Source organism: Pleurodeles waltl, chromosome 6, assembly GCF_031143425.1.
Source record: "Pleurodeles waltl isolate 20211129_DDA chromosome 6, aPleWal1.hap1.20221129, whole genome shotgun sequence".
Lineage (NCBI taxonomy): Eukaryota > Metazoa > Chordata > Amphibia > Caudata > Salamandridae > Pleurodeles > Pleurodeles waltl.
In genome coordinates, this window is record NC_090445.1 from 972,786,985 (window position 1) to 972,801,223 (window position 14,239).

At 42.0% G+C, this 14,239-nt stretch overlaps 1 protein-coding gene across 6 annotated transcripts in view; it reads right to left on the reverse strand.

Annotated features, from left to right (window-relative positions):
- The window catches only part of MYOF (myoferlin), a 686,313-nt gene that overhangs the window by 502,692 nt on the left and 169,382 nt on the right, over positions 1–14,239 (reverse strand). For all 6 annotated transcript variants that reach the window (XM_069239822.1, XM_069239820.1, XM_069239821.1 and 3 more), the window contains exon 5: positions 11,687–11,780. In XM_069239822.1, coding sequence (XP_069095923.1) covers positions 11,687–11,780 — 94 coding nt within the window. The remainder of the gene's footprint in view (positions 1–11,686; positions 11,781–14,239) is intronic.

Genomic DNA, 14,239 nt, shown 5'->3' on the forward strand with positions numbered 1-14,239 from the left:
TGTTACTATGGATTGTACATTGACGAGGCTAACTCATACTTGGCTAATAACGTTCAAGACAATATGGACTGTTCTTCCCTGTCCCTAATTACATATTTCAGAGTGGGAAAGATGTCTCACTTGTGTTACAAACAGGAAAGGAGGAACCTCATGCACTGGTTCAGTATCCGCTATTGTGCTCACAGCTCTTAAATTCACAAAATCTGGGTTTGCTGGAAAATGAATCATAACAGTGCAGACAGCAGTAGTTTTCCCTTACCCTGTGCTATGAGATAATATCTGTGGCTTGTTCAGATTCTTTACAAAATATTTTACTCTTTTCCTTCAATTGCATTTTATTAGATTTTTACTGTTTAATTTTCTTCTTTGGAAGTTCAGGCTTATTATAATGTTGTTTACCTTGTTTTTTGGATGTAAAGAATGCTTTGAGGAGGATGAAGAGGGAAGGAGGAAATGTTTCTGATTGATTTCTTTATTCTGATTATATTTTACAGCACGTAAGAGGGAAATGCAAATTTGGTAAAAAACAAAACAAAAAAAACAGTAACTGGATAAGAGTCACTGTTCTGTGGGCCGAATTCGCAAGTATTTCCAGATTTTATTCTGAAATCTTTTCAGCGAACATGCACTCCTACATTCTGAGTTAATTTCCACCTTCTATTATATTCGAAAAATCCCATGGAGTTCTTCTGAAAATTAACAACCGTAGTAGATTTATTGGATTATTACTCCAATGTAGATTAACTACAAGGCCAAACGTGTATTTATCCCAACAAGGCCAGAGTTTCCTTCCCAGATGCTGCTGTCCACTCGTTGGCAGGTTTCTCCCAAATGTTCTTATGACTCAGGGTAATATTAATAGTCATTGTTTCTTGATACAGTTTTGATGGCAGTATGTTACATATTCAATAATATTACACTCACAAATATAAGCACAATATGTTCTAATCGCAGTTGTTCCAATGTACTTCTGATGCCCACGTAATGATCCAGTACATTTCATGCCTATTTCGTGCACTTCATCAGGAATACCTACACGTGATTACCTACAGAAAAAAATGTGTATTTGCACATAAAACCTTGTTCTTTTTTTCTCTGCAGGGAAACATCATATCCCCATGAAAGATGCATCCTTCTCCAACAACCCCATAAAATATCAGTATTTGGATAGATTTTTCTACCCCATTTACATACTTTATACATACGAATAGACCCAATTCAGGCGGGAGGCTCCCGGTTTTTAAAGTAAAAAAATGGCTTTGTGTTGGCCGTTTCCCGCCCGAAATTGCCTCTCCTTCAGTAAAAGGAAATAGGAGAAATACTTGATCCCGATTATTTTATTTTTTAAATCTCACAATTTCCCCTTCTAAAACATTGGCATGTATGATACTTATCCCTAAGCTTTTTAGGGGGAGAATTGATGCAAATCTTCTATAGTTAAGATTCTGAGTGCCCACAAAGTTGTGATTTAGTCGGATATCACAACCAGGCCACCCCATCCTCCACACACCCTTCCACTTGAGAAAATGAATTCTCTCACATCTACCACTACATTTATGGTAGTGGAAATCTTGTATTTTGGCCCATGCTGTGTTGTTCTAAGAGCTATTTGTAGTCCAGAAATAACACTAATCCCGAGTTGTGACAAAACATCTTGGCGCACAAAAGTCTTTAAAACACTGGCACTGCATTCAGCTATCTGTCAGAACAATCAGCTGGGTGAAAAATATGCACACTAATATTGCTACCACCCCTGCATATGCCTTTCAGGGCTTGAATTTAGCATTCTAACAGACCCTTCAACACCCCCCCACCATCCAGTTACATGTGCATGAATATTTTGCACATCCTCAAGAAGCCGCATAAATTCATGATTTCGCTGTTGATTTATTTGATTTTTGCAATGCAAGTCCAACCACGTTTGTTTCATGTTGATACATTTTTCTGAATTTTACTGCTGTCAATTTCCCAACATAAAACTATTAACCAGGATTCAGTGCTAGGCCATCACTATCTGGATTCCAGCATGCAACAACTTTGCCATCCACCATAAACAGGTTTATTTCCAGCTGCACCGAATGCTGGTTTACCTGGTGGGCTGTCAATAGTTCTGTTAACTCATAGTGTGCATACAGCAGGACTCTTCGCCTGTCACTTCCCAAAACAACCATTTCCTGCCTTTATTGTGCATTAAGTGCCACAACAAAGATGGGAGTCCCTCCATTAGCTGCCAGTCTTTGTATTTAATTGTGTATGTGTCAGTGTAGCATATATTTAAAAATGTATCACTTAGGACCACTGACTTTCAAAGATAAAGCCCAGCTCAACCTGGGGCTCTGTAGGCCAAAACCTGTTGGAGGTGCCCAAACATAGGCTGAACTCCACTGGCAGAGAAGTTTCTGTACTCCACTAAACCAACAAAGGAGTGAATCAGCTCAGATACTGGAGATGTGCCCATAGTGCCACCTCTACTGCAATGGGTTACACCAAGGAAGAGGACAGTATGGTTTTTATAAGTAATTTCCAAACCCCCTGTGAAGCCTAGATCACTTTATGACGAGGATAAGAACGGCGATGAGATCAAGGGGTCAAAGGGTTAAGAACAGATCCTGAACCAATTTCCCTGTGAGACTAGCTAAAACAAGCTTACTAAATAACTTTTGGCCAGCAAAGGCTCATCAGTTGAAATGAAGAAACGGAGAGTCCCAGTATTTCACTCAAAGGCTAGGGCATGAGACAGTTGCAACCAGAAACATGGCTCATTTCTCTTTGGCTGGCAGATTCTTCATACATGACAACATTTTTTAATGCTATAAACGTGTTCTTTGCACGACAGATTCAGACATTTTAAGACATAGGCAAAGTGAGAAATTGCCCAGGGTCCCCACCTTCCGAGGGGACTCTGAAAAAGTAAACTCTTTCTTTAACACACCTCGGTATGTTTCTATCTCTCAACTTCTCTTGTCTCAGTCTCCCTCTACCTCTGAATCTGTCTCTCTCTGTCCAGCATAATGTAACAGATTTTTGAAGCCCATAGAAAAAACATATTTCAACTGTTTATATGTGAACCCCATTTCTGAAAGTTTGTGTGCATCATGTGTGCATCAATTAGCAGAAAACTGGTAATAAAATTATACGTTGTTACAAACAGTGAGTCCCCAAATAAAAGGGAGGCTCCTCTGCTTTGGCGGAGTAGCGTCGCCCCCACCCCCACAAGCAGCAGCAAATCTTTTACAGTAAAAACATAATAAACCATGTTTATTATGTTTTTACCGTAAAAGGGTTGGGGCCACAGACATGACAGGGACAAAGACGGAGTGCACGGCACTCCCCTTCAGTGTGCATGTGTGTTTGGCCAGCCATCTCGGGCCGGGCAAACATACATGCGCACTAGTCTCTCTCCAACCTGGCAGCGCAGTGCAAGGTTGGAGAGAGCAGGCAGAGGCTCCCACTCTGCCTCGGAGCGACATGGATGGGCGCTCCGTCCAATCCTAATGCTGCTTCCATGCTGCTGATAGCATGAAAGCAGCATTAGGATTGGGCGCAGGGCATGCTGGGAGCCTGTGTCTGCAATGCAAGACCAAAGCGGGTCTGAGCGGTGCGGCAAAAAAGGAACCTTTAAAAATTAAATATTTGTCGTAAACTCCCCTCCCGCGCCGCCCCTTTTACTTCACGCGAGCTGCGACTGCCAAAATATGTCTTGACAGGGTGGTTCTAAAAATCCTTAAGACGACAGTGAAACCAAGAAGGGCTGTCTTAGGATAGCAGTTCCTTCTGAGATTGGAAGCAGCACATAGAGGTCTCTCTAAATGCATAAGGCAAATAATTGAGTCCTACACACATCTCAGTGCTGTACAAATGCAACCATGTGAAAAAATTTTCCACATGGCAAGTCCAACTTGCCTATAAATGCAGTATGAATTAGTAAATCACAGATCTGTGCCTTGTAATTTAACAAACAGGGCATGTTCCAGAAAATCATAGAAACTTCAGGCTGTCTTCTATTTTGAGCCATCACACTCAATCATTCTTTATTCAGTGCATTCCCTATGCAAACACTTCACACATCAGACGTGCTGTCTACAGTATAACTCATTGCACAGCAAAACAAGCATTGGCATAGCCAATAGGTCTCGCCTTTGAGACCGGATACGTATTTAGCCATGCAGCACATTAAACCTTTATCAGAAATAAACTGTGTTTGTGGATTCCTTCATACACTTGGTATTAGACTGTGATGGTCAGATCACCGCCTAGAAGGCACAACAATAACAACAGCATTTGTAAGAAACAGTCATGTAACCATTTACTCAGGTCTTAGAGGGCAAAACCACATGAACACAGAGACTGCAATGTAACTATATATTCAGCCCCTAGTAGACATAGGGCATTATACATTTATAGCCAGAGCAGACCTGCTAGAATATTATTACACAAGGCCCCTAGAACACAAACTACTCCCAGCTGTAAGCAGACATTGAATTGTGGGAGGGGTTATGATGGTGGGGTCCCCACTCAACCTAGCGTGGGGACCCAGAAGATGAACTGGACAGAAAGAGCACTGCGTGTTGATATTTTTGGTGGTAGTCTTGTTGTCCTAGGGCTACCACAGGCTGAGTTATGGGCAAAAATGTGTTGTAAAAGGAATGCCCTGCAAAGCATTATGGAGAGAGATTCCTGAGTGGAGTAAATATCATAGTATCAGCTCTACCGTTGTGCCAGGAGAGCCCTGTTGAGGGTTTCCCTTATGTTTTTCTATTTAAAATGAGCCACTTTGTATATTTGTCAACTACTGAACTTGGAAAGAATTTAGGAATGGGGCTGCGAATTTAACCGGTGCTCATGTAAAGCACACCAATGTTCTGGTCGAGTTGTGCTAGATAAAACTGAAAAAGTAAATAAAAAAAAAAAATAAAAAAAAAAAAAAAAGACTCCCCCTCCAGCTTGCAGCCTTTGTTGGGTGCAGACACCACAAAGAAAGAGCAAGATGCCAGAGGAAGAAATAACATACTGCCACAATCGTGGAGAGGCAAAATAAAAAGTAGTGCACCAACACTAAGGTATATGGCCGATCATACGATAAACCATGTAACAGGGTCAGTCTCCAAGGTGGTAACAAAACAGCCTCAAGGCGGGACAAACCTAAAGCATTCATCTAAAAAAACAAAGAAACTTTGAAAGGCAGGCCAAGGAACAAATGAAAGCGATGGGCGTGGTGCAAGCCTACAGAAATAGATTACAGCATGTCGAGAGAGAGTGCATGCGCGCTGCCTAGTTTCCACCTAAAGAGTCACATACTGCATAGACAGCAAATACATTCTGCAGAATATGGCTAGAAAAGGCCAAAAAAGGGGAACAAATGAAACTTCATTTTTTATGCTTTCAAAAGGAAAATTTGAGTGTATTCATAAGAAGACAAAGATGATGCAAATCTGAATTAGGCGAACAAGATCACTTCCTGAGCTGCAGACAAGCACTATTCGTGTACATCTGAGGAAACCAGCTGTCACCACAAGCCCTGACACACACTCTAATTCCCATGGGCATTATGTAGATTAAGTTATAAGAAGGATATGCTTCTCATACTGGTTCTTCCTCCCTCTCACACCCCTCGCCAACCCCAGATTCAGCAGAGGAGAATAACTAGATTGGAACAGAGACTTTCTAGGTACATCAGGCCACATGCATGAACCCGGATTCACCAAAACACCAGGGCAAGTGGCATCTTGCCCCCTTTTCACACAGATGACATAACAGACCTGACATTGATGTATTCCTGTGGTGCGGAAACTACAGAACTTAAGGCTGGCTTACGTTCTGGTCCTGCAGCAGTTTTTATTAGCTATACAACTAGCAGTAGGAAACGCAGTGTCTGGGATGCCTAAGAGAAAACCCTGGGAAAGCGGCTATTACCCCTTGGTTAGTCTTAATGTTCATGGATGCCATGAATCTACAATGTCGGCCTCTTGCTCGTTTCTAATAAAGAGTATGTTGCAGATATGTAGAAAAAAATGATGATTCTGTAGTGTATAACTAAATGTACCAATAGAAAGCTAGTGCTTTACTGCAAAAAATATTATAAGCAGTTTAATCTAAGCCCCTTTCCAAAACGCAAGTATTCCAGGGAAAAAAGTGGTAAACTGAAGAAAGATTCCAAGTTTTAATGATGCACAGCTGCACAAAAATAATCATGCTTCCATAAATGTATCCTTTCATTACTGATTGTTCGTTTCACATAAATGTTGACAATCTAGTTCTCTTTTCCATTGTTTAAACAACAGTTGTTATTCTGCTCCATCACCTGCCTGTCTCTTGGCAGAAGGCATTATGATGTCACAACTAAAATGTAAAAACTTATTACATTGAAAAATCATTTTTCTTGAGTGGTTAGCGCTATCACAAACTGTCAAGTGTATAAAGAAAACAAGAGGTTTTTGCCCAAGTATTGCAGATTTGAATGTATTACATTTAGACTAACAACTGAACTGCTAAGGCTCCATCAACTCTATGCCTGAGTGATAACCAGAGGCAGCAACTCAGCTACATGCAGCAATTCATATGGAAAACTCTAATGAATGAAACATTGGTATACAGGAAACCTATTCATTTTTCAAATGTGCTTAAGATACAGAGCTTACGAATAGTAGTTATTTCTACAAAACTGAATTTAGGGTTACCCATTTAGGGCTAGCCATACGATCATGTGTTTCAGAGGGCATTTTGCACAATGTGTTCTTTCTTCCCCATCGGCTTACATTTGGAAGTCAAAAAAAGAGAGAGGTTCGATTGATAATATAATAATAAATGTTGTACTATTCTGTGTTTACACACGTCTCCGAATAAATATGGTACCGCATTTGTATGGCAAGGCCTATCGCTTGCAACGTGAACTTGCCAAATTAGGGACCATGCGAATACTACATTGACATCATATGACCCTGGTTTTTATCCATTGCTCTCCATTTATGTCACTGGTGACAACCTTAGAAACACCACTGCCCAGACTTGCCAACTGATAGTAACAACACTTTTAGAGAGCTCAGTGAAGAGATATGATCTTGCATGAATTAAAGCTCGTGTTCTAGGGCTACCAATATTGCGGATGGGGTTTTTGTACTTAATTCCTGGAATTCACTGCAGAAAAGAATAGTGTAACATTTGTAGCTCAAGCCTAGTTTTGGGATATTTAAGGAAAGTCAAGTAAGCACGAATTTTTTGGAGGGGTAGAAAGAGGTTGCTCCGGAGTCTCACAGCTCAGCCTGGGACTACTATTGAAGGACTAACTCCAAATGAAAGAAATCCTATACAATCACTGACAAAATCTGCACTTTTGTAAAATCAGTCTGGTCAAAATAAATACACCGGTGATTCAGATGACGGGCATGGGATATCGGTCTATATTACTGGCCCACAGACCTTCAGGTTAGTTCTTCTGTGGTTCATACTCAATAATAATTTCCTTGTTTGGCAAATGCACTTTAGACTACACTCGTTCAACAACATCTTTATTAGGCATGGAGTTAAGGTACTCTGAGATTATACAGAGAAAGTGGTCATCTTTACACCCAGTAAGTGTTTAGGAACATCTAAACAAGCTACAGGCAGACTACAAAGTAAACATAACTTCTGCAAATAGCAAGCCACCACTATGACTCTAGGGCAGTGATTCCAAAAGCACCTCAGTAGGACTATAAACTAAATATACTGCATCACAGAGAGGGCAGCCAATAGGCCGCGGTGGGCCAGTAATGACAAGGCTTGCCTCAAGGAGTACAGATGTAAGTCAGGCTGCACCACACAGACTGCAGAGTCTGAGGAACAGTGCCTATCATGGTGCACTCCCACGCCTGACTCTTATTCACGTTTACAAGGCTAGGGCCTGGCTCTGTTACAAAGCAGGCCATCTGACTCACACAATGCAGAAGTCTGTCACCTCTTCTCCTACCGCCTCCAGCAGATCCCTGGGTGTGTCAGGTTAAAAGGTCAGCTCTGCCCTGCGGTACAGAAATGCTTTAGGAAGGCCAACCAGGAGTCTTCAGAGCACAATGTTTTGGGCATTGAGGGGCATCAAAGTAAAGCAAAATAATGTGCGAGGACACAATTTGGTGCTGATCATTTAGCTTTCAAGCTATTCTTTTCATATTTATATAAGGTGTATTTGTTCTGCGCCACGACATTTGGTGCATGTGCCCAGTTTTAGGATTCCTTACAATGCTTCCAGAAAAATTACTGTTGCTGTCAGGGCACAGGCCCAAAAATATAATTGGGAAAAATCAATCATAAGCAATGTGTGATCACTTAATTGTATACTTTACTTTGTTCATTGTACTGATTATTCGGTGTACTCAGTGGTTGTATTCTTGTATGTATGAATGTATTTGGACTTGCATAATGTGTGCCAGTGCTTAATTTGTATAAAACAAAAGTGCCACGGCCCTCATCAGGAAGCCACTGCATCTTGCATCACCCGTTGCCACTGCCAATGACAGTATCAACATAACTAATAACCATCATACACATACAGGTGTGACAATTCAGACTACGCTAGGCCACCCAAAGGTATAAGAACAGATACTTTGCAGTATGGCTAAACAGCTTTCACAAGTTAGTTTTAGAGACACTGCAAAGCATTCTCACTCAGTGGCGGCTCATGGGAGGGAAAAGGGGCGGGGGGAAATGACTGGAAAAAAAATATATAATAAAAAATAAGAAGCATTTGCACTGCGCTTCACTGCTCCCTGACTGGACTGCAGGCACAGGCTCCCAGCCTGCCCTGTATCCAATACGAACTCGCATTCACATTGGACCGAGCGTCCAGCCAGGGCGCTCTGAGGCAGAGTAGAAGTCTGTGCCTGCTATCTCCAACCCAGCTAAGCAATACCTGCGTTGCTGTGTTGGAGAGAGCCCAGTGCGTATGAGTGTTTGGCAGGCCCGAGATGGCCGGCCAAACATACATGTGCACTGAGGGTGAGTGCTGAGCACTCCCCCTTTGCCTCATCACAGTCCCATCGCCCCACCCTTTTTACTGTAAAACAATAGTAAACATAGTTTATTATTGTTTTACAGTAAAAGTTTTGCCGCTGCTGCTGCTGGCGGGAGGGGGGCATTATGACGCTCCTTCACCATAGTGGAGGAGCCGCCCCTGTTCTCACTGCTGTTCAACATGGCTACAAAACTTTGCCAAAGCCAATAGCTCTCATACGAAAGACCTATTGGCTTTGCCAATGCTTGTTTAAATTAGAGGTATAAAAACTCTTGATAAGTGCTTGAGTTCACACTACAGAACACTGCACACAAAATAGCAGGAAACCGCTAACAATGATCACAGGGAAGAGGATGTGGCATTATAGTCAGAGCTGCCTACTTTGGAACTGGAGAGCCAGGTTTGAGTCTCTGCTTCGGATCAGAATTCCGTGATTCTGGGCCTACTGCCTAATCACCCAGTGCCTAAACAAAAAATACGAATATAACTTTGTTTAATGTAATGTCTCAGTGCCTAATTTAGAAAAACAAAAACATTAATATAATTGGTGCCCTAGTAAAACACTTGAGTTTGTGCTATATAACACTGCCAAAACAAAAATGAATAAATAACACCAGAGAGGCAGCAACATCGAGAAGGTCGCAGGCTCGACCTAAAAGGTATCTTACTTTATATTAGCAGAGATGTGGTATTACATCAGTTTCTACTTGGATAGCAACTCCTGCTTTGATCAATGTTCGCAGCACTTTAAGGTGTCTAGCTGTTGGGTCTCTGTGTTGGATGGATAGTTCCTACAGACCAAAATCCGATTTGTGCGGTGTTGTTCCTATTCCCTGTGGTCCCGTGGTATGTAGCTGTTCTTATGCTGGTGTTTTGTGTATCCTGTCGTGCCCCATCCCCCACTCAGTGACTGTCAAATTAATACAATACTGACCCTACTATCAACTTCAGATTTACTAAGGACATTTTGATGCACTTAGACGTGATGGTGCTGAGCATCAGGGGCCCCATTTCCAATATAGAGCAATGTACCAATTTGTGTTATGGTGCACACTTTAAGTCTGTGTGCCGTGCAGCAAATGGGGCAGTGCACCAGTACCATATCACGATAAAAGTGCTGTTCCCAGTGCAGGCACAAACATGAAACAAAGACCTTTTTTTAGGCCTCCAGTTCACCTTTCCCTGTGCAGGCAGCTATCTGTCTTTAAAATGTGGGAGGAGATCCCTCTGCAGACAGGTGCAGTGAGTGACAGCACGCGCCTGCAGGGAAATGTCTGGTGGGGGGGGCATGGGGGAGTGGGGTGGGGGTCCAGTGATTCTCCTTCTCCCCTTTCAAGAGGCACACTAACACTGCACCACCCGCCACCTGAAGCGGGAACCAGTCAGGCAGCTCCCTGATCGCTCCTTTGCCTCGACTGCTGCTTCCGTAACACGCGCAGGCACATAGGCAAAGCGTTTTCCTCACTTGCACGGCAAATTTGGGCACACCCCCTTGAGGTGGTGCGGCACACATGCAGAGCTTCACAATCTGTATTACAGAAGTGGCCACGCAAAGGTCTGTGGCCTCTTCTATAATGCCAGAGTGGCCCTTGGGTGCTGAAAACGGGCTCACATGCCAGGTATGCTGCATGCAGCACACCTGATGTGATACAGCTCCAGGTGAACAAACGCATCTTCTCACCTTGAAAGTATAGTTCTTACATAGATATTTATAGTCTTTTTTCTTCCTAGTTCTCACTTTCCACCTGTTCTATTATTAGTATATTATCTAATCTTACCTTTAACTATGCATGGTTATCCATACAATTGCCTTATTTCTCTGTTTGTACACTTGGAAGTATCAACTGTTTAGTGGACGTTGGTTTGCGTACGCAATATTGTTTCAAATGCATCTTCAGCCTGCCTCTCTCGCGTTAACCCATATAGTTAATACAAACAAAATGACACCAAGCCAGGGAGAAACCGTGAGAAATTACTCAAAAAATGCCAAACAAGTATTTGAAAAGACACATAATTGTGTTAAATTTTACAGCATCTCGCATCCAAAATTGATGCAGGGAGTCATTTCGTGCTAAAATAAATTGTGTAAAATCAGGCATAATGCGAACAGGTACTGCTCCGATTAGAATCGGCGCATTGTTTGCGCTCCCACGATAGGATCTGTACCCAGATTAAATCTAGAATACATAACGCGTGCAATAGCGTAATCTCTGGTACTATGCAGAACTGCTCGTCATTTATAGGTAGCCAAGGGCAGCAGATACTAGCCTTGGCATTGCTCGTATTACTAATGCTCTGAGAGGTCAGAAAAGAGTGACACAAGCAGGCTGTAAACAGGGCATTGGAAGCCTGGTTATCTTTTTATTAGCACACCTTTCTTTCGTCAGGCCAAAATTAGCAAATAGGAAGGTATTGAGAACCTATGGTGGGCTAAAGGAGGGACCCCTATGTCACCGAGGAACAGAGGGGGCATGATGTCAATACCGCTACTGGTATTCTGATGAATGGAAAACCAGGGGTTGAAACATTTGCATTAGGTTTTCACCACAATAAATTTACATCTTAAAGTTATCTTCGAGTGCTGCCACTAATAGAGCCAGCTACATGACCATTCCATCATCAGGGGCCAAAGAAAAGAAACAGTTCAATGTGAGCAGCAGTGATCACTGAACAATCATAATCGTGGTCTCCTCTTCCACCTACCTCCAGTAACTTGAGCATTCATCCCTCCTGGGTCATTCGGATTGCCTCCAGAGGTAGTTGGTGGCTCATAGGATACAACAATATCAATGGTTGCCTGTAAGGTGAGAACAGTAGTTAGTAGACAGTTGAGGACAAGACTGACACCTTATGAGTTACTGATATGGTAAATGTACGAGCATGTAATGTACAGAGTCGGACTGGGTCAGATAATAGGCCTGGGCACCAAAATCAAAGTAGCCACCCACTAAGCAACTAGAAAGCTAAAATGTTGCCCATGTTTGCAAACTGGTGCAGTTTTGACTTTGTAAAGACACTTTATATAAATGTTTTGCAAGTTATGGAAAACTGCATGGAGTTGAGTTTGCAGCGAGAAATCTTTGTTTTAATATCAGGTAAATTAACAGTAAACAGTCATAACCAGACAACAAAACATGCCCACCAACAGTCAACAACCAGCCCACACAGTGACCTGTCAGACTCGCCTGTCGTGCACTGCCTGATTACACTACAGGTCAGTCCGATTCTGGTAAATTATTTAAAAGGAACTGAAGAAAATAAATATAAACTGACATGCAATAAGTTAGGCAATTAAAATAAAGATATCCAACTCCCCTAGCATATATGTCAATGTCGAGCATAGCAGCGCGCAAGCTCTGACATGTTGGTATCTATGTGGGCTTTTAACCACACATACCGCACGCCCATCACTTTCACTCGTGGATGGGGTTGCCTTTCAAAAATCCTTTGTTATCATTGGTAAGTGGTTTACATTTGTCCCGCCTTAGGGCAGTTTTGTTACCGCCTTGGACATCAACCCTATTACATGGATAATTGCACGATTGCCGAAACGTGTGACTGCAAATGAACTTTTTTTTCATTTTGCTCCTCTCCTTCGTGCTCATGGCGGCCGTGGCACTTTGAATTGGCTCGCTTATGTCAACTGTTTTACTTTTCATTTTCAATTTATGTGGCAAGAAAAGTCCAATTAGGAATTTACAACACTATTAGCTCTAACTCAAGCAAATGCGAGACCCATTGCATTGCAAATGATTGTCATTCCGTTTCTTTCGCCTCACTAATATTTTACCTGCCATGCCTTCAGATATTTATGGCTTCTGTATAAATATATATGTTTCCTTTGATAGTTTATACTGGATTGTGAAATTAATAACAGTAATATGCAAAAATGTTAGTAGAATGTACATCCAAGCACCCTGGATCTACAGGATGGGTGTGTACTTCCTCAGTATTACACGTGAATGATTCATCCACTACAAGCAATATCTTATGGGAAGCCAGAGTAACATTCGACAAGCTTTTTATCTGGAAAACGTTTTTGTGTTTTCAATTAAACGTTAGGCTCCGTCGCTAAAACGACAGATAATGTTATTTCATGTGCCGCACCAAACAATGCCCCCCAGTTTCTAAGCACTGGAAAAGGAAACCCTTCAGCAGTAGCGGAAACTTAAAATATGCAAAGGAAAAAGCAAACAAATCATGCTCCTCTTAATGGGCAGCCAGCCAAGAGCTTTTCTGTGATGTGTAAATAAGACAGGGCACTATTCAAATATTACTGCACTTCCCGATAATTGATAAGACTGACTCCCGACCCAGTGAAGTCCTCCTACGTTTCTTTACGAAGCACAGCCCAAACCGGTTACTTGAGTTTTGACCTTCATCCCTTCAGTCATGTTCATTTGGAAAATCCCCATCTAGGCAAGCACTTGTCCACTTGCAGCCCGCTTTCGTCCATTGCTATATTCGAAGGCGGCTGCAGTCTGTGATTGTATGTGCACCTAGCTTCTGTCCACTCTGCAGTGGTAAGAACTGCACCCCCGGAGCCAAAAACATATATAATATATATAATATATATATATATACACATACACACACACATACATATGCGCGCACACACAATCACACACTACTAGCGGCATCACAAGGACACGGGGCCTTAAGGAAAATGGGTGCACTTGCTCCTGGATGCCTAGCAGAAGTCATTACTGGGCAGCAACTGATCCCTCGCACACTTATCTTACCAGGCGCAGTACAATCAGGCTAACAATAGATGCACAACAGGAGAAAACTGAAGAGGCCAAAGGAAATATAAAAAATGAAAAGCAGAGTGTAAAAATGAAACAACCACTCGGGAAGAAAGGGAAAAGAATAGCTCCACTTCCAGAGAAAACATAAAATAACCCGAGGTCTGCAGGTAAAATGTGAAATATTTTACCATTATCATCTAATAATTGTACACTGCTCTCAATTCAAAATTGTCATTACGGTTTACGGATCAAAAGGCTAAAAAAGTAAAAATAAAACAAACATAGAAGAGAAAATCTTGGCTCCCAGAGCAAAACGATCGCCATAAATCCATCTTCCATATATTGGAACCAATCATTACCATAACACAAACATAGCTCAAAGAATTCCGGAGTATGCTAGAAGCGACATTTCGCATAAGAACATTATGCTGTGTTAATGGAGTATAAATCTGCCCTCAATCCCACTCCATCTCCATTTCCAAAAAGGCACATGTGAAGCATGGAGGCG